Source organism: Gossypium arboreum, chromosome 7, assembly GCF_025698485.1.
Source record: "Gossypium arboreum isolate Shixiya-1 chromosome 7, ASM2569848v2, whole genome shotgun sequence".
NCBI classification, from domain to species: domain Eukaryota; kingdom Viridiplantae; phylum Streptophyta; class Magnoliopsida; order Malvales; family Malvaceae; genus Gossypium; species Gossypium arboreum.
The window spans coordinates 2714660-2736373 of NC_069076.1; the positions used below are offsets into that span (position 1 = coordinate 2714660).

A 21714-nucleotide genomic window follows, 5' to 3' on the forward strand; every position below is an offset into this window, starting at 1 on the left:
ATACACTTTACCCACAACTTAATATAAGGGCACCTAGCCAGAACCCCTAACTCCAAAGTCCAAAATTTAAAAATTCAACCGGGTTTTGGCTAACTCATAAGCCTTTCATAAGCCCATTTACACACCCAAATTATGAATTCCATAATCACATACCAAATTTTAGAAAATTACTTAAAATATCAGGAATCGCGAAAAACCCGAAAATCAGGATGTTACATTAATTCATTAAAATGGAAAATGACCAAAATGCCCTTATGCCCTTTCTTTAAAATTTCATCTATGCAAGCCCAGTTTTGTCCAAAAATTTAGAATTTGGGCAAATTGCTCTCCAAGACCTTCTAATTCATAATCTCAAGCAATTTCATACAAATTGCTTCTAGAATCCAAGTTTTGCAATTTATTCAATTTAGTTCCTAATTTCCAATTGGACACCTTATATTTAGAATTTCTTCAAGAAACTTTAACACATGCATATACTCATACTCTAGGCCTCATAAAAATCATAAAATAAATATTTTGATGTCGGATTTGTGGTCCCAAAACCACTATTTCGACTAGGGCCAATTTCGGATGTTACAATAATATTATTTTTAATATAAATAAAATTAAAAGTTTTATTTAATGTCACATTCTCTTAGCAAATTTTAATACTCAATATGATTTAAGTAGTATTTTTGTTCCTTAAAAAATATAATGTTTTTATTTGTTGAAATAATACTTAAAATTTTTATAAATAATGGTTACTATTAAAATATTTATATATGATTTTTATTTAATATAATAAATAATTTAAAGTGGTTGGAAAAGAAATTAATTAAAATATATTTGAATTGTTGTCTGTTGTAATGTTTAAAAATTTAATATTTTAACTAATATCTCTATTAAAAATATCAATTCAACTCTTTTAAAAAATTAGACTAAATTTAACTTAAAAAATAATGATCAATTTGAAAAATAAATTAATGTCAATTTTATTATTACCCATATATTTTTAATGTAAATACTTTAAAATTATCTAGCCATTCATAAATATTTTTATTGTTAGAAAATTTAATAAAATATATACCTAAAAATATAAAGGAGAATATAACCTAAAATTTTGAACTATAAGGAGAAATGGATACAATTGTCTATTTAAAACAAGTGATTTAAATTTATTATTTATAATTTTAAAATTGAATTATACTATTTGATTGATTATTAGAGTTTTCTACATATTAAATTGAATCAAACTTGATAAATAGATGATATTTATTAATTAAATAAAATTGGAGCTAATTCAATAACTTTTTCTTGCAAAAGCTATGACTCTTAAACACTCAAAATGAAAATAGTTAACAGATTAACTATTTTGCATAAATAAAAAAGTGGAAATTCAGAGTATAGTGGGCACACTATTATTATTATTATTTGTTAAAGAATATGTTCAAAAAAATTGTTAAGGAAACACCTCTGCCATTCTTCTTTCTTGAAAAGAGTAGAACAAGGTTTAGCCTTTGGAAAAGTTACATACAATCTTTATGGATTGAAGATACAATCTTTCCTTAAATATTACTATCATGATACGAACTATACAGGGATTTATAAGAATTACATGGAAATGTTGTTAATTACATGGTATATGGAAATGGATGATACATGTATATGAAGCATAATTATATGTTGTGCTCATCCATGTTTACTTAGCTTATGTATATGTTTACATGGCTAACTTGTTTGATGTTTATGCATAGGCTTTGGCCAAATTATGGTTGGACTATGCTATGTTACTTACCTAATATGTGATTAAATGGTAAGTTATGTTCTATGTTATACGAACTTACTAAGCTTAAGTGTTTACTCTGTGTTATTCTCCGTGTCTTATAGTGAATCGGAAGCTCATTCGGGTTGGACGCTTGTCAGAGAAAAATCACACTATCCATCGACTCTTTTGGTACATTAGGTTGTTTAATTTTGGTTATAATGGCATGTACAAGTATTTTGGATAATGTTGGCCTATGTGTTTGAATGTTGAAATGGCCATTTGACTTGGTTATGTTTTGATATATTGATGCTATAATGGCATTGTTTGGTATGTATGTGAGTAACCTTATTATGGTTGATGTTTGGCTTGTTTGTTTGATTGTTGTAAGGTGGAATGAAAGCCTAAACATGCACAGGGGATATGTGCCTTATGATATGTTGTATATGTGGTGAATTAGTATCTTATTGTGTATGATTTATATGATTGATTAATACTAGTTATAGAATGGCATTTTGGTACAAAATAGATTGTGTTTTAGTAAGGAAATTTAATGGTATGTATTGATGCAAATTGCTTGGAGGATTGTTGGTTTATGTGGCCAAATTGTGTACATGTTTATATTTTCTTTAATGTTATCATTTGAGTTGCCTTTGGGCATATTGGTTGTATAATATTATACCCTATGTATATGACTTGATTCATGATTTTGGTGCCTTGTTATGGCTTGTGCATATGTTTATTTTTGGTTGTAGGTACATGACAAGCTAGGTGAGAAAAATGGCTAGTAAAATGGCCCATTTTCATCCACACGGGCAGAGACACTGTAACACCCCTTAACCCTTATCCTTCGCCGGAACAGGGTTACGGAGCATTACTGAACATTTCAGGATAAATACGAAAAATCATATAATAATATAACATACATATCATAATGTCCCTTTATTGAGCCCTCGAAGCCCAAATCATGTGTTAGAAATAAATCGGGACTTAATCGGGAGTCTAGAATTTTTTTTTTAAATTTTAAAATTTTTCCTAAGTACAGGGCTCACACGCCCGTGTGGCCCAGGGACATGCCCGTGTGACCCTAAACACTCCTGTGCTTCAGGCCGTGTGGTCAATTTATTTTTTGATAATTAAGTGCAGTTTTCACACGGCCAGGGCACATGCCCGTGTGCTAGGTCATATTTCTCACATGGTTGAGAGACACGCTTTTGTCTCTGCCCATGTGGTATTACTTGAGCATTCTATTTTAAAAATTTTAAGTTGCAGGTGACACACGGCCTAACCACATGCTCGTGTATAAGCCGTGTGTCTCACATGGTCTGGTCACACACTCGTGTGCTAGCCCGCGTGGACTCAAAATGAGCCTTACTCATCAAGTATACCAACCCTGCAAACCTTGAGCAACAAGTAACACGAAAATCAACTATTCAACCAATCCAAAACACATTCAAATACACCTAAAACATGTTAAAACTATTAATCTAAGGACCTAACTATTATACTCTCATAAGTGTTTCACATATATTGTCCAAGTAATTCATTAAAACACCTTTTAAACTAATTCAAATTTTCATACCTTTTAACCCTAATTTTGCCCATTTCATATCTATTAATGCATTAACTTTAACATACCACATTAAACTACATCATAACACATATATTTGTATATAAAAGGAACCATTATCATCATGTAACACCATTACATTTACTTTCCAAAATGACATATATAACATCCTTGGTACATGCCATTACCAAAAAAAAAAAAACATACTTCACCACTTTGAGTTCGGGATCAACTTTGGATGCTGATTCAACAATCTGACTTTGAACTAACCTACGCACGGAAACAAACCATTTGAAGGTTTTTGTCCTTCATGATCATTCTTGACTTATTTATAAGTTTTATCCAAGTTGAAGATGCCTTGAATGACACCCAAAGCTTGAAGGTTCCACTGTTTCACCAAATCTGAATGTATCACCAACATGGGCAAATTTAGCTGGTTTGACATCACTTGATTCACATTACAACTTCTGTTTTAATAAGATCAGGTGAACCATTGAAAATGGCAGAAGTAGCTATTGAAGGTAGGCTTCTTTCCACACAAAAAATTGAGTGAATTTCTAGCAACCTCACTGATTTGCTTCCGTTTCTGGTTTGGTTAATATTTTACCAACGGAGACTCTCATTTGGAATTTGAAGTTGATTAAATCATTTTCCATAGCTTTGAAAGATGCCATGTTGCTTACTTGGAATAAAAAATGTGAAATGACAACCGTGTGAGCTCTTCAAGGTTATAATGTCATACTCAAAACATAATTGCAATTATGGATAGTATTTAATGGTGGCACGGTAGGTTTGCTGATTTACTATCGCGATATTCGATATTCTAACAGTTCGCTTGATTTAATATCGCGGTTGTCATATTTACGGTTCGCTTAATTTTAAGATCTCGACCTTCGATATTCTAACAGTTTGCTCGATTTAATGTTACGGCTATGATTTTTACGGTTCGCTCGATTAAAGATCACAACCTTCGATATTCTAACAGTTTGCTCGATTTAATGTTACGGCTATGGTTTTTACGGTTCGCTCGATTAAAGATTGCGACCTTCGATATTTTAATAGTTCAATTGATCTAATATCGCGACTGTCATTTTTACGGTTCGTTCAACTTAAGATCGCAACCTTCTATATTTTAACAGTTCACTTGACTTAATATTGCGTCTATAATTTTTACGCTTCGCTGATTTAAGATCGCAACTTTCGATATTCTAACAGTTCGCTAATTTCTTCGACAAGGTGAGGGAAAAAAATTCAACTTACAAGAAATACGGTTTGCGATATTCTATAGTACAATTTTTGAATCCTGTACCACACTATCGGACAACAAATTTTCTCAGCAAAGTTTCAAGTTAAAACCTATATAGTAAACCCCCAATGAAACGTTCCATGTATGTAAGTTTGTTTTAGAAGAGTCACTTTATAACTCTTCTTCGACAAGGTGGGAGACAAATTGTTAGACAATTAAAATAAAATAAAATATATTATAACCCGACCCAAAGTTCAACCTGAAGTTTAACTCAAAATCTGACCTAGAAAACCCCTTTTAAATGTAACTCCAGAGACTCTTTGGGAGGGGGGAGGAACTCCAAACCACCATTTTTGGATCTTCTTCTTCTTTGCTTCTTGAAACTTTCTATCCTTCCTCACTTTTATTGATACTATATATCAATAAATATATTGATATAAAATATATTTTATTATTTTTAAATAATAATATGAATTTTTTAGGCGAGCTAAACTTAAATTCTTTTTTAAATTCGACCTCAACCTACTTATAAATACCTTTAAAATATTCTATTGCAATATTAAATTAACCTTAGTAGTATATTTTTCTTTCTTTAAAGAAAGAGGAGAGAATATTATTCTGGACGAAAGAATTACAGGGAAATTAAATTTCATATAAAATCTAACAAAAGAAAACAAAAAAACAATTAAACTTTGGAAGCATTTCAATCACCATATATCTGCCAATTCATTTGCGGCACTGTCGAGTGAAATTGCCATAAAGGTTCAACGACTCTCAAGTTCATTTGCCGCTGGCAAACATTCCACAAAACAATGATAATAAGTGTATGGAAAAATCACAAATTGAGGTAACATGGGTTTAGAATTTGTTGAGCATGGATCGGTTCATTCATAAGAAATCTTCGAAGTGTCATCCGTCTGGTAGCTGCCCAAGCCCCCAACATCAGAAGGTATTATCCCACAGTGGAGGGTTTTGTCCCCTATGCTTGCAAGACTCAATGTGCCATGAGCAGTTGCCTTGAGGGCCTAGTTTAAAAAGTCGAGAGTGCCTCGAATGTATGTGGATGTACGACCATCCACCAAGAGGTGACATGAGTGTCTCATCACTAGGGTTTGAACTCCTCCTCTTGGTTAGTGGCCATACGTCTATATATGGTTGAGGCACTCCTGGTTCTATGAACCAAACCCTCAAGGTGGTTGTTGACGTACGCCACGTTGGCTCTTAGTAGAGCACAGGGGACAAACTCCTCAACCGAGGGACAATACTTTCGGTTGATTGAATCCACTTGATTACTTGGTGGATAACACTTCAAAGACATCTCTCGAAACCCTTAACAAAATCATAATCATCTAAACATATAACAAAAACTTGAAAGAAATGAACATATCATAATGAACACATATTAATGTATAAAGCTGGTCCCATATTTGTGTTTTTAAAATCTATGATATCTCACCGTCTTGATTTTGTTACTATGTTATCCGAACTTTTATTTTTATATTGAAATATTTTATCTAAAACCTATTTAGACATATAAATCTAATAATTAAAGAACTTGGAAAAGAAAAGAAAATTATATTCATTTATGACACATACCTATCCATACTCAATCCAAACTTAATGTATTTTCCACTAATATTATACCAAAACTAAAAATGGCTAAAAGAAACATGAGTAAAGAAATTCTACAATTTCTCTAACCAGCATCCTATTCTTGGTAGTTCATTTAGCCAACCAAAGCAATAAGAAAATTCCATGATCACAATTGTAAGATTTCAATTCTTTTAGTAACAAAAGTGTAGTGGAACTAAGAGTGTAATTTAACGAAGGATAAGTTATAAAAGTTTTAAGTTATCTTAATATTAGGCTAACTCCTTTCGAAATTATCTTCGGTTTTTTGAAAGAGATTAATTTGTTCAATTTCAAAATTGAAAAGGATTGAAAGTATTTTTTTACCAATATTTTTCGAACCAAATCAGATAAAAAATTGTAAAATCAAATTGAAAACATGAAGGGGATTATAATTTATAGAATAAAATTACCTTTAGATGATTGAGGAACAACAACAACATGCATAGCTGCATTGTTGGGAGGAAGATGCAATCGAAGTGGAGAAAGCTTGCCATTCAAAGGGTTACGTGAACAAATCCAAATGTCCTCATTCACCTCCGTTTCCACCTTCAAAACTTTCTTCAATTCCTCAACCCCGCTGCCTTTAAATGTGAAGGTTCGTTCCCCGATTTTCTTATCAACATCACCATTTTCATCAACTACTTCATAACTAATTTTTCTTCCTTCAAATGCCGCGGGTGAACCCTTAGTTGACTCACCACTCTACATATGAAAAAACAAAAACAATTCAATAAAAAAATATTATGTTGTAAGAAAATGCATGGATTGCGATAAACTTGTGTGGATTTCAAATTGATTGACATGAGATTCAGGGTTCCATCCCCATCCCTACGTTTGTAAATCTTTTCTTCTTTTTCTATTGTTTATAAAAAAAATGCATGGATTAAATAAAAAGCATGCATGTTTATGAAACCTCAAGTCTAGGGCCCCTAAGTGAGATTTCTGAAGGTGAGCCAGGATCATCCGAATTTGAGTTATTATCCTCTTCTTTATCCGAACACTGCTCCGAAGTTGTTGTTTCCAAAGGAGGAGGAGGAAGCAGAGCACGTGGCTGATGTATTATAACATCAACAGTCCAAAGAATCCAATCTTGGGTCACCGATCGATGCGGAATATCATGTGTAATGTGACCCCTCCACGGTGGGAGCTTTGCGTTGGCTCGCAAATACCGGCCGTAACGTGTCATGAACCTAACTTGAACGCCTTCCCTGATGGGTTCCCATTCCACCGAAGAATCCAGTCTTCTCGGCAACGTTTGCAGCACTTTTTTCCCTCTCATTCCGATAAGAAGCGGCATGTTCGAAGCCGTCAAGTATTTCCCGAAACAACTTTTGAGACGAATATGGACTGGGCTTGAATCGACGAACTCCACTGCCCACCGTGAGTTCCTCGACGACCCATCTCGGTCTTGTCCAACGGTTTCCTGATCATTTTCAGCAATTAAGTATTTGTCATGGTGGCTACATAAACGAACAACGCTAGCTTTCTGAAAGATTTCCATGGCCACCACTCTAAATTAAATCAACAAAAATCTATTTGTAAGCAAATGCTACAATCCAAAGTTATAATGTGTCATTGATGAAAATAATTATCAAAATTTCTTACCTGAATCTAAGATGATCAAGAACTCACCAAGAATAGATATTGTTTGGAAGAAAGGAAATTGAGGAAGCTTGATGGCCTAACAAGTTTTATATTATTGACGAGGAGACAGGAGAGACCGAAATTTAAGCAGCCAAATTTTAATGGAAAATAGGCATATAAAATTGTTTCTCATGTCTCAAACCTGTCCATTATTTTCGGTATATATCTTTACTATATATATAACGATATGCCATGTCATTTCAATACGTTTAAAACAGCTAATAATACCTTTTGAAGCTTTGAAATCTCATCTTCACTCTACTTTTTTTTTACATTTATTTTGGTTATAATCAATAATAGATAATTCTAATTAGAATTGTTAGCAAAATTATAAAAAAAAAATTGATAGAATCCTACCATTCAAAAGATACCAATGAAGCATTGTTTGACTAACATGATATCTACATGTAAATGTAGAAGAATGTTTACATAATTGTTGAAAACAAACAACTTGCACTTCAGGTAACCTCGATTCTAGATTTAATCGAAGTTTAGTGTTACTATCAAATATTAAACGATCTCAGACAAAAAAGAAAATGCTTTATGTTAGGTTTGTTCATTTTTCTTAAACTTTTATGGGCAAGTGAGATTGACATTCTACGATATGTTTGAATGCGCATTTGTGATGAGGTGAATTTGAAGACTTCTTAACTCAACAATGGAAAAGAATTAAAAATTTTAAAACAAATAAAGAATCTGTCATTTAATTCCACAACATTTAAGCAAAAGTGAAAGAAAAATATAATCAATCAGCCTTTTATAGGCATTTAAATGGAAATGAAAAAATATATAAAAATTAGTTTGAATTTAAATCCTAATTTTCTTTAATAATGTTTAAATAAAAATATTTGAGTAAACTGACTAGTTGATTACCCAAAAATAAATTCGTTCAATTTCATCACCATTGTTAGAACATTTTTTCATTTAACCCACTCACTCATCACTCAATAATAACATCTGACTTAGTACACCGTATCATCAATTTTTACTATTCTGACTCACCACTATTCATCTTCTTTATCACCATCATTATCTTCTTCTTTAACATCAAATTTTGGGAATTTATAAAAGTTTGCCAAGAAATTAACAAAAGAAAATCCGGCAGCTAAAAATCATATTTACATTGATTCATGCTAACCCTAAAATAATTCACCCAAAAAATAAAGGAAAGAAAACAGTGAACTTTCATATATTAACAAAATAAAACCATCACCCCAAAACATGATTATCTCAAGAAACAAATGTCTCCAAGGCTGGCTTTTAAATCCAACCATTGCCCTTCATCAAACTCCACTGTGCTTTCCACCACCTTAACCTCCACCAAAACAAATAACTCTACAATATCCACCACTTCCACCGTCAACACCACCCTCCCTTTCCCCCAATTCGGGAACCTCTTTTCTGCATTTCTTTATTTTATACCCTAATCTCTCCCTAGCCTCCTTAACCTTCTCCATCACCTCATTCAACTCCATTGAAGTAGTATACCTATTTTCCTTCCTATTAACACTCCTTCAAAAATACTTAATAAATCCAACCCCATAAACAAATACATTATGACAAAAGCATTATCTTTGTTACAAACTGTCATTTTTAACTTCCTTCCATATAACAAGCTTTCTTGTTACCTGTTTGATGATGCATACGCATCCAAAGCTTTCTTAATCCGTATGAAGTTTTCATTAATTTTGTAAACCAGTAAAGTGAACAAGGGGGAGAATATGGTAGTTAAACGAAGGCGAATGGAGTGAAGACCGAGAAAGAGTGGTTTCAATTTTTGAGAGAGTCAAGAGACTAGAAAGGAGTGGTATCTACGTTAGTTGTTTGCTTGACTCTTTTATAGTAGGGGACAAACTTAGCTATATGTCCTAAGATCGTTGACATGAATGTATGATTTGATACCTTTGGCAGTGACGGTGATGTGACCTCTTAGGATGAGACATGTTAGGGTGACTGTAACACCTCTCGCTCGACCTGATCATCGAGTCCAAACTATAGGATGCTACATTTTTTTTCCGAAGCAACAACAACCATTTAGGCAATATTTAAACATTCACAAATGCAATCAAGTGTTAATCACGTTCAAATTATGTTAAACAATCGTTTTTGAGTCTAATACAAGCTTACAAAAGCTCTTTTGTTAATCCAAGTTTGAATTAGGACCAAAATGTAAAGTTTTAAAATTTAGGACCGACGTCTCAACTTCATCACTTCCTTTTCATGACAATGGCAACACAATAAGTCACGTCACAAATTTATGTCATTTGATGTCGCAATGTCACTTACTATCAGATGATGTTCCAACAAGGGAGGCTAGTCGTTGAGATGTGACCCCTATTTTTGGCAAAAATGCAAAATTTAGTACCTAATCCAAAGTTTCCAACCAAACCTTTCAATATGTTCACCTAATTACCATTTTCACTTGATTCAAAACATACGAAAACATGCCAAACAAATTCAAACATTCAAATTCAACTTCTTATCAAAACATTCAATACTTATTCATCAATTAGATTTAAACAATTCAATGTCATGAAAAATATACCAACAACAATTCAAATACCAATATTTACTTATGCCATACCATATTGAAACATGCCATTTCACTTTAATTACACACACTTATGTATGTTATACCTATCAAAAGTTTATATGCCTTAAGCATGAACATCAACAATCAAGGATAAGTCTCATATTACAAGCATATTTCAAGGTACCAATTTCCAAATACCTATTCATTTCATTCATTCATTAACCAAGCTACCATTTCCACCTCGATCTATGTCATTCCTCATGCCAAACATAAAGTAATAGATCATTTCTTACTTTAACATAGAACATAACCAATGTTAAACAAGTATCAAATCACCAGGGCATCACATACACAAAATAACTATGTCATATTTGCCAAGTAATAGATACATTCACATGTTAATGTTCACACTAAAACACCTATATACATGCCACAATTCTAGACTACAAAATGATCGCACAACTACAAATTTGATGATAGTGTGAGTTTTGAGATGATTCGACTTGACGAGTTTTGCAAGGTGATGATCTATAAGGAAATGAAAGAAAACAAGGTAAGCATATAGGATTGTAACAACCCAATTTCAGTACTAGAAACGGTGGTTTTAGAACCCCGTTTACTGATGGTTGAGTCCATAAGTTTTCATATTTCATGGTTGCTAGTCTATTATATTGTTATAAGAAATTCTATTTAGATAATTCAGTTGATTTGATAATTGATTTTAGTTTAAGGATTAAATTGTAATGAAGGTAATAGTTAGTCATCCTTGACCTTTAGGCATTAAAAGGTTATATATAGAAACTGTCCACTTTCAATGTTAGTGAATGGTTGATGCATCGATGAACACATCTTATAATGTTAATAAAATAACACTTTGATAAATGTGAGAGTATGTATTTAAGAAGGAAAGAGAATGATTTTCATTCTTATCTTCTTCTTCTGTAAAATCTCACCATATTAGGAGGAAAGAAAATCTTTAAGAATCTCCTTAGCTTTCGGCCTTGCATGGTCAAGGTTTGAATTCGCAAAGAGAAGACCGTAGAAAAGTTCTGAATTATCAGTGGGGTAATTTCACCATTTCTCTAAACTTTTGGGTCAAATTGTAAATAAAATAATATCTCTAGAAATCTTTTGAAATAATTTCTTCAGAGACTTTTCTTTCTACATCTTTCTCTTGAATTCATCTTTGTGAAAAATAATGACCCAGTGCTCTCTTTATACAAGGAGAGTTTTAAAGAGTTCAACTATTGTTAAACTTAATCATTTTAGTATTAAATTAATAGAATATTTATCTATAAGATAAATATTAAATTAAATTTAATATTAAGATAATCAATTTAATATTAAATTAATAAAATACTATCAAGATAAGAATTAAATTAAATTTAATATTAAAATTATTAAAATAATATTTTTGGAATAGTTAATCTGAAATTAAATTATTTGGTAGATTCCCAATAGGAGTGTGACTCCTCCGCTGTTCAACTGTCAAAGGATCATCCGCCAGCCACCGAAATGTCATCATTGCCACAGCCGACATTGTCATGTCAGGTGGTGCCATCGTAGGTGCGACACCCTCATGACACCCTGAGCCGATTCGGATGTTGCCGGTTCTGTCCGGCTAGTGATGACTTGACCAGCTCGATCCTGCCATCGGTTGGACCGTTGACCCAGGTTCACATACTAGGCTCGGTTCGACCAATTTTTGGGTCTCGATCTCGGTTTTAGGTTCTTGAGCCCAATTTTTTATTTTAAGTCTAATTTTCAATTTTAATTACCTATTGGGCCAATTGTCTAACTTGAAAATTAATTTGCAAAATATCATACTTATTTAATTAATTTGATTAATTTAATTTTACTTGATAAAAAATAATTTTCCCAAAAATCACTAAGATTTTCCAAATTAATTTTTTTAAAAATTATTTAATCAAATTCTCTAGTTGAACAATTCTCATGAATCGAATAAATCGACTCAATTAAATTGTTTCCAAAGTCGTAGAACTTTCTTCTGATTCAAATGCAGTCTAATCGAGCTTTTGTTGAGCTAGTGGAAGGACCAATCGGACATATACAATTAGGCTCTAGTAATTACAATTATGTCGAGAAGCATTGTTTCTATAATTCACAATTTATTTAATTATGGATTCAGCCCACTAGAAGTACCATGATTAAAAACTCATTATTATATACTTTTTTACGAAAAAAATAATCCAACTGCTTTGTCCAATAACCTCATCATGTGTGTGTTACCCTCATATGATATCTTTGATTCCTTTGAGTTAAATCTGTTCACTCAATACAATTCTATTTTATCTCATTGTCACCATTGTGCTTTCTTAATGATTAATATGATCACTGCCAAGAAATGACTATGATAAATTGCTTGTTTGAGAACAAGCAACCTGTGACCCATGACCATGTTCCATATTTATCAATCCACATAATGTCAATGAGAGGATATTGTTAACTCTTTAATCAAGCTATGAATTCCATTATTGTTGGTAAAGTCATGCCATACACAAGTCATGTACCAAACATACTATTGAAAAACTGGGTTTGGAAAACACAGTGGGAAATAAATTTAGGGAAAAACTAGAGTTTTAATTTTTTTTTCCAAAATAAGAACTTGGTTGTGATATCTAAATTAATAAACATTTAATCAAAATTGTACATTTTTTATTCGACTAGGATGAACGCTTCGACCGAGTAGTCTTTTTCGTTATCCTCAAGCTCACGTCTGCCGAGTGTGGGCTCACTTCGAATCAGAAAAATTTTCACAAAATTTACCAGTGAGGTAATTTCACAATTTCTCTAAACTTTTGAGCCAAGTATCTTTAGAAATTTTCTGAAATAATTTCTCCAGACAATTTTCTCTCTACAAATTTCTCTTGAATTCAAGTGTGTGAAAAATAATGACTCATGACTCTCTTTATACAGGGAGAGTTTAGAAAGTTCAGCTATGATTAAACTTAATCACTTTAATATTAAATTAATAAAATATTATTAAGAGGAGTATTAAATTAAATTTAATATTAAATCTGTTAAAATAATATTATTTTTGGAATAGTTAATCTGAAATCAAATTCTTTGGTAGAGTCCAGTAGGAATGTAATTCTTTCACTGCTCAACTACCGAAGACCCATTGTCGCTGACCATTTTTCAGCCACTGGAATGCCGCCGCCGCAGTCACCATCACCTCAAGTTAGTTTGGTGTCTATCTATTCAGTCTAGGCCAGTGATGGCCTGACCAGTTCAGTTTGGTTTCACATACCAGGCCTGGTTCGACTAATTTTTGGGTCTTGATCTCGATTTTGGGCTCTTGGGCCCAATTTACGATCTCAGGTCCAATTTTCAAGTTCAATTGCCCATTGGGCCAATTGTTTAACTTGAAAATTAGTTTTCAAAAAGGTCATATTAATTTTAATTAATTCGATTAATTTAACTTTACTTGATAAAAATTAATTTCCCAAAAATCATTTAGATTTTCCAAATTGATTTTTCAAAAAAAATCATTAATCAAATTCTCTAGTTGAATAATTCTTACAACCATTCAAGTTAATTCCACATTGAATAAATTGACCAATTAAATTATTTTCAAACTCATAGAATTTTCTTTTAATTCAAATACAGTCTGATTGAGCTTTTGTTGAGCTAGCGGAAAGACCAATCAGATATATACAATTAGGCTTTAGTAAATGAAATTATGTCGAAAAGCATCGTTCTGATAATTCGCAATTACTTAATCATGGGGTCAGTCTACAAGAAGTACTATGATTAAAAACTCCTTATTGTATTTTTTTTACGAAAACAATTCATCCAACTACTTTGTCCAATGACCTCGTTATGTGTGTTACCCTTATATGATATCTTTGATTCTTTTGAATTAAAATTCATTCACTCAATACAATCCTATTTTATCTCATTGTCACTATTGTGTCTTCTTAATGATTAATATGACCATTGTCAACAAATGACTGTGATAAATTGTTTGTTCGAGAACAAACAACTTGTGGCCACGTTCCATTTTTATTAATCCATACAATGCCAATGAGAGGATATCGTTAACTCTTTAATTGAGCTATGAATTCCACTGGTGCTACTAAAGCCATGTCATACACAAGCCATGTACACAACATACTGGCTATGGGCTCGATCATCTTTAGAGCATAAGTATCCACTTATATCAAAACACATAAGTTATATACGCATTGGTAGTGAATAACTTAGAATTTAGGTAAATCACACCATGAATGTCACAAGTGAATTAATTCAAAAATAGATTCAGAATTAATTCATCTTGGTTCCAGTCCAATGTATCATTCTGCCAATGAATACATCTATGTCTCTACTCATGGAGTCAACTGCTCTGGTAGCTAAGACTAGCAATCTCCTCAATTTGAATTATAGATGACATAATAATCCTTCTAAGTATTTGAATCAAATGCTCACTTTGATTCTTTTATAGGATTATAGACTCGTTTAGATTATCTATTGAAGTAAGTTGTCTTTCTCGCAATGTAAACATTCTTACAGTGCCACTTATCATCAGTTTAAACTTATACAATCAATGAACTAATATTTTCTTGTGACAATTTCACTATCCATGCAAAATATGAAAGTCAGGAATACAAAAGACATAACAGTGAAATGTTAAATTTATTTATTCATCGTTCAAATACATAGAAAATAATTACATGTTTACTACAATATGGACACATTTCCTAACACATATCGGCTATAGGCTTGATCATCTTTAGAGCATTAGCCTCTACTTATATCAAAGTACATGAGTTACATATGCATGGTCAGTAACTAAATCAGGATTTAGGTAAATCACACCATGAACATCAAAAGTGAATTAATTCACAAACGAATTCAGAATTAATTCATCTTGGGTCTAGTCCAATGTATCATTCTTTCAATAAGTACATCTATATCTCTACCCATGGACTCAACTACTCCGATAGGCAAGACTAGTCATCTCCCCAATTGGAATTGTAGACGACATAATAATCATTTTAAGTATTTGAATCAAACGCTCACTTTGATTCTTTTACGGGATTATGGACTCGCTTAGATTATATACTGAAATAAGTTGTCTTTCTTGCAATGCAAACGCTCTTATAGTGCCACTTGTCATCAGTTTGAACTTAGACAATCAATGAGCTAATATTTGCTTGTCACAATTTCACTATGCATGCAAAACATGAAAGACAGAAATACAAAAGCCATAATAGTGAAATATGAAATGAACTTAATTTATTTATTCATCGTTCAATTACATAGAAAAATATTACATGTTTACTACAATATGAGTACATTTCCCAACATTGCAGACTTAATAACATCTCTCAAATGAATGCAGTCATCTGTTGTGTTCCTTCTTTGATGGTGGAAAGCACATACATCTATTGAATTATCCTTGAGAATGTTGGGTCTCAAAGGAGGCGGGGGTTTTAAAATTCCCCAATGCTATATTTGGCTCAAAATTTGTGCAGGAGTCATTAAGTTATGATAGGATTGAAACTAATTATTAGGAGCTCTTTGCTATGCTTGTCGACCTTGTTGATAGTCTCTGTCAGTTTTCATTTACCTCTGGTACCCTTGATATAACGACCTGAAAATTAGTGGTGTTGAAAAAAAATTAGTTTCAGAACCTCATTTTCGTAAACCGATGCCGTAAATATTTTTATTAAATATTTACGGAGTTATTTTATAGGTGAATTGAATTTCGGTCAGATAATTTTATTGAATTAGTGATTAATTTAAGAACGAGACTAAATCGCTTAAATGATAAAAAGTGTGAACTATTAGGAATCTATAATTAAAAATTAATATAAGGACTTTGATGGAAAATAAACATTTAATATGTGAATATATGGCCGGGTAACTAAGTATTATATATGCTTATATTACATAAAACATTAATTAATTTATTTGTAAAATGAAAAAAAAGTAAAACAAATGATAAAAGTAAATGGTAATGGTGTTAGTTTAATGATGGCTTAAAAATAGATGGGTGATAGTGTTAGTTTGCTGATGGCTATTACCATGAGTTATTTTTAGTTATTTTACTTTCCCTTACGAGGGATTGGACGGAAAAAAAATAGTGAGGGGATTCATTTCTTCTATTTGTCTTCCCTTGTTCTTGCTAGTGCTTTCGAAGGGAGGGAGAGACCTCAAAACCGATTGCATGTGGAGATAAATTTTGGTTTTAGCTCGTCTAGGAGCATATTCTTCAAATGATCTGGTAATTTCTCAAAGCTCTTCTCTGGATCATAGTTGCTTTTGAAGGAAATTTTGATGGATGATGGACGGTGAAGCTTGGCTTGAAAGGTTAAATCGCTTAAATGCATGGATTATTAGTGCATAAATTTCTTAAATGTGGTAGAAAGAGCCTTGATATTATTTTTGTTGTAAATGTTTCTCTTTTGTAATACAAAGTTGATTTTGTTAGCTAAAGGAGAGGAAGAGGGCTGTAGCAAGAAGATGTAGGAGCATATTAGAAGCTAGGATTAACTGGGGAAAAATTTCTGTGAGTTTCTCACATCTTTTTCCTTTTCTTTTTCTTAACTGCTCTATTAAAATGTCGAAACTGGTAAGGCTAGTATAAGATGAATGATGAACTGTGTTGCATGCAGATGGTATGTCTGCTGATAAAGTTTTTTTTTCTTTTCCTTTCTTGTGTGGTTCGACTGGTATGGATGGAAATGAATAAATAGTGATGTATTAATTATGTCTGAAACCTATGAATGGGAGTTTTTAATGCTGCCATTAATGCAGCTGGAAGGTAATAGAAGACTAATTTAATGCTGCAGATGTATGACCGAGTGCCATTTGATGTGCCAAATTAATGATGTTTATTTAGTTGCAATTTATGGTGTCTAAACCTGATTGTTAAGGGGTTAAAGCAGTCATTTAGAAAGCTGTTGGATGAGAATAAAAGCAAAGTAAATGCTGCAAAATTTATGTCTAAGTGTTAGTTAATGTGATGGTTAAATGGTGTTCAATAGTTGTATAATTATGTTGTTTGGGGGATTGTTGTACAATTAATTACAACAGGAGAAATGGTTGCAATAATGTTAATTAATGATGTCTGAATTGATGCCAAATTAAGCTGCTGAAGAATGTAATTGGTAATTAATATGTGCTGCATTAATAAGTTAATTGAATGCAAAATAATGTTGTCTAAATGAATGAAAATGTTGTTCGAAAATGCCATTTAAAATGTTTACATGTGAAAATTTAAAGAGTTTAAGAGGATTAAATGGTACAAGTAATGGTGTATGGCAGTTGGAGTTTATTGTGTCCAAATTACCCCAATCTAAGCTGAGTAATTGTGTCTGAACTTGATCTAATGTGCTGTCGTTTATGTTGTTTAAGTGCCTTATCTATGTTGCATTGTTAATGTGTTTATGCTGTACAAATCAGGACATATTGATTATGTTTCTTGCCGGTTAAGTGCTTGTATTGTTGATTAAATACTCTGTGTTAATGTTGTATTTTGCTGTCCAATTAATTTAGACAAATTAAAGATAAATTGTAAGTTGAATTTCATGATTTTTGCCATTGTGAATTACGGATTAATCTAACAAGCTGAAGATGGATTTGTCAAATTGACCTTAAAAATTAAAATACCTTAATTACCTTTTTCTAACCGATGAGATATCCCGTTGCTTGAACCCGGCAATTGGGTCGAATAACGGGGTGTTACACATGAGGATCATTAAAATGATTTCCTTGTTCTTGTTGAGAATAATGGTTACTAGTGTAATAATGAGGAAAAAACTTATTTATAAGGTATGTATTATAATAGTCGGACATAAAATAAAGAATATAGAACACAAATTTAAACTTGAAATTAGAAATATGAGTAATAACTCTTGTAAAATTAATACCTATTTAAAATAAGCAAAAATTATTTTTTCTTTACTAAAAATAAGTCACGAGGGTAACTAAATATTACTAATTAAATTAGTTTATTGCTAATTTATATACTACAAAAAGTAGCATTATCATTAATTTGCATATAGCTGTGTTTGCATAGTGACCTTCGATAAAAACTATCGCAATGTTCTTAAAAGTTCCTTAAGTAGCCCTCAACTGCTTTCTGAATAACCGCTTTTATATCTAGCAATGGAGTCCATTGTTGCTAGTAGGAATTCAATACATGGATTCTTTATTATTAATATATATCTTTTGTTCCAAGTCATATGATGCGGTAGGTTGCATCATACAAATAGTAGGGACAGGATTTTGAGAAGCAAGAAAATTTGGGTTTTTCTTAACCCATTTGTTTATCTTTCTGTAACAGGGCTGAGGGAAAAGTTTTTGTTTTGGTGATTTTGGGGTTTTCTCAAGAGTAGAGCAGATGATTTTGAAGTAGGAAGAGAAGGATGTTTACAAGGTTCTGGTGGAACCTGTGTATTTGGTAAAGATTTGTGAGATGAGTAATCAACAAGGTAAATAAATTTACCATTATCTTCTCCGAGAAGACCAATATCTGGATATCCTTCTATCCATCTCTTATAAAACTTAGATTGAGTGGAATTTTTGTTTTTGTTTTTCTTTCCTGGCTTTGATGCGGTTTTGTCCATGCTATCAATCCAGACGGTCATTCTATCATCTGTACATAGTTCACATGAGCAGTTAAGAACCCAAGAACAATGTCCAGTTACAGGGTCTTTAAACATATACAAAGATTTTCCATCTGCAGAAAAACTTTGTATCAGGCTTCTTTCTGGGCCGGATTCACACAATGGGCAGCAACAATCTGGATCTTCTTGTGTTGGGCATTCAATTAGTTGCATCATCAACTGGGTCGGGAAAATATTAAGATTCTTTGGACTTTGAAGATGACTGTGGTCAAACTTGATCTTAGTTGTTCCATCTCCCTTAGATGTGATCTTACTTGTAGTAGATTGGATTGGTTGGCTATGCTCAAGTAATTGTTCTTAGCTAGTAATCCATTTTTCCGGGAGGAGTTTTATGAGTTCTTTTTTTGGAATCTTCCTTGGAACATGAACACAGTGAGGCTGATCATTTGTGTTTACTTAGATGAATAGAGACTTATCTGTTCCATGCCTTGAAAGATTAAAGGCATGATCTTGAATTCTGTAGACGATCTGGTAATGGAGGGTTGCAGCAATGGCTGATGCTACTTGTGGTGCTCATGCTATTTGAATCTGGAATTTCAAGGCCGTGGGTAGATTGGGATCTGCCAATGCATGGTAAAATTTGGAAATAAATTCACCATTACAAGATCAGAATTCAGAGTTGCTTCAATAGTAGCAATACATGCATTTTGGTATTCCAAATATCTGGAATCCAAGAGCGCAATTCTTGCCACTACAGGCTTTCTAGCTGTGCCATGATAGTTTAGAGCAAGTCGTATAGCTCCAAAATGGATATGAGTATATCCTACATGTTTCCACTCTGCTGGGAATTCTACTGGAATTTCAAGTGTGACAAACTGTTCTAGTGAAGCTGCAGTAATAGGATAAATATCAAACCTTGAGGCTTGAATGTATTCTCTTACTTGTTTAGCAGAACCTTTGATTAGGGTCCTGATAGACTTTACAGGAGAAAAAGTAGATTTTCTATAATCAGCATAAGGATTTACAGTAGGAAGATCAGTAGGATGGACTTTATCTTCTTCATTTAAATACTCTATCTCATAAAGGGAATAAATCGTTTTTGCAAAATGGAATTTAAGAGGAAAGTCTGGTAGGGAAAGAGGAGTTGAAGAGGTTAAAGGTCTTGCTAACATATTTTCAGTCATGATTGAAAGTTTTCTCTAAATCTTTCTATCTTAACAGAAATTTGATAGATGAGTTGTTGGACCTGTGGCTCTGATACCAATAACCGAGAGGATAGTCACAGGAACTGCAAGAAAGAAGAATTTGAAGCAGGTATGCTATACCCAACACAGACCTCTCCTCTTGGGTCATTCAAACAGGCACTGCCTTTTAGCTTCAAATCCTTAATTCAAGAGACTTATACTATCCTCGGCGATATTGTTATCACTGATCAGAATTTCAATATTTCTGTTGCGCAGGATCCATCATATGGCAAGCACAGAGCATACTTTATTGTAACTCTTTTATTAACTCATCTAAAATTTTCTGAGAAGAAGAAGACTTAGAGAAAATGAGAGAATTTAGAAGGCAATGGATGCTAAAACACACTGATATTTTATTGATAGAAGGCTCGATGATTTTACATACTGATTTCTTCTCCTTTTATAGCCAAATGAGGAATAATACAACAAAATAGTAAACAGTAATATTTTACATAAAGCAAACAGTCCTATAGACATTATTTTACAAAGTAAACAGTACTATTAGATATAAAGTAGCTAATTATAGATGACTACTTTCACCTGTTTCTGTTTGAATAGAGGTACTGGACACTATCCATGAAATCATCACTATTTGCTGTCATGTCTGGTTCCTCAAAAGTGCCGCTATCTTCATCCATATCCTCATTTTTATTATTGTCTTGTTCTTCTTGATGCATCTTTAAGAGATTGATTTTACTGCAATACTACGGGTATTCTTGGGACCATTTTGAGGGATTTGGAATGATTTCATAATAGTCATGTATGGCTTTTAAGATTACTTTGTGATAAGGTTTGTTTCTTATAGGCCATATGTCTCTTGGAGCATCAATCTTTGGAGGTGGTCATACTTCAAATGGAATAACCTTGTTGAGTTGGCAGAGGAACTTTTGGATGATCCTATATTGCACATCATGTTTTCTGATATCCTCAACAAGAACTTTATGAATCCAAGCAGTAGGAAAAGATCCTAACTGGGTTGCTCTTCCTCGTTTAACCAAATACTGAGGCTTGTAAAAGATGATGATCATATAATTTCCTTTATTTTCTTGGTAATATTGATCAATCATGTTCAACCATTGTGTTAGAGGATAGAACCAACATAAAAAAGTGAAAACGTTTTGATAGTGTGGTTCAACATTTCCTCTAATGGCGTTTTACCAGAAAATAACAGAGATCAGGAATGAGAAATTGAATGGCTTTGTGGTGGAGATGAGTGAGATACCACAAAGACCATTTTACCTCATCTGGTTGTTCTACAAATTCAAACTTTATAGGGTGAATGAAAGGATAATCAGGATGTACATCAGAACACCCTATCCCGTAATCACATCTAATAGGACGAGACGTTACCGTAAATTAGAATCGGATCGTAACAGTAAAATTTTGAACCTTTTCTTAAATATAAGATCATTTATTTATATAACTAATAGACACAAACAAAGATCGAATTTAAAAATTATAAAAGAAAACTTCCATAAGATGCCATATTCGCATGGCTTATATACAA

The 21714-nt window shown here is 32.6% G+C and overlaps 1 protein-coding gene and 1 long non-coding RNA gene across 3 annotated transcripts; one reads left to right on the top strand and one right to left on the bottom strand.

The window, feature by feature from the left end:
• Positions 1-5138: 5138 nt before the first annotated feature.
• Positions 5139-7975, bottom strand: LOC108479174 (uncharacterized). Of its 2 annotated transcripts, XM_053031145.1 has the most exons (4): positions 7795-7975; positions 7103-7700; positions 6600-6891; positions 5139-5347 (listed from the first exon to the last, which is right to left on the bottom strand). In XM_053031145.1, the coding sequence occupies exons 2-4, from the start codon at positions 7688-7690 to the stop codon at positions 5322-5324; spliced, it is 906 nt and encodes a 301-aa protein (XP_052887105.1). In that variant the 5' UTR covers positions 7691-7700; positions 7795-7975; the 3' UTR covers positions 5139-5321. The 2 variants fall into 2 exon arrangements, with proteins under 2 accessions (XP_052887105.1, XP_052887104.1); XM_053031144.1 differs by lacking the exon at positions 7795-7975 and having other exon boundaries at positions 7103-7776.
• Positions 7976-16368: 8393 nt separating this feature from the next.
• LOC128295615 (uncharacterized) lies at positions 16369-21222 on the top strand. The gene is made up of 3 exons (XR_008286166.1): positions 16369-16901; positions 18681-18828; positions 21013-21222. It is a non-coding gene; the product is annotated as an uncharacterized LOC128295615 (long non-coding RNA).
• The last annotated feature ends 492 nt before the right edge of the window (positions 21223-21714 follow it).

What these genes read in the sequence shown, in the direction of transcription:
- LOC108479174 (XM_053031145.1), bottom strand. Translation starts at nt 7,690, where the DNA reads ATGGAAATCTTTCAGAAAGCTAGCGTTGTTCGTTTATGTAGCCACCAT. An exon ending in TTAGGGGCCCTAGACTTGAG is followed by an intron (nt 6,892 to 7,102) that starts GTTTCATAAACA and finishes TTTCATATGTAG; the next exon opens with AGTGGTGAGTCAACTAAGGG. An exon ending in TGTTCCTCAATCATCTAAAG is followed by an intron (nt 5,348 to 6,599) that starts GTAATTTTATTC and finishes AATGTTTGCCAG; the next exon opens with CGGCAAATGAACTTGAGAGT.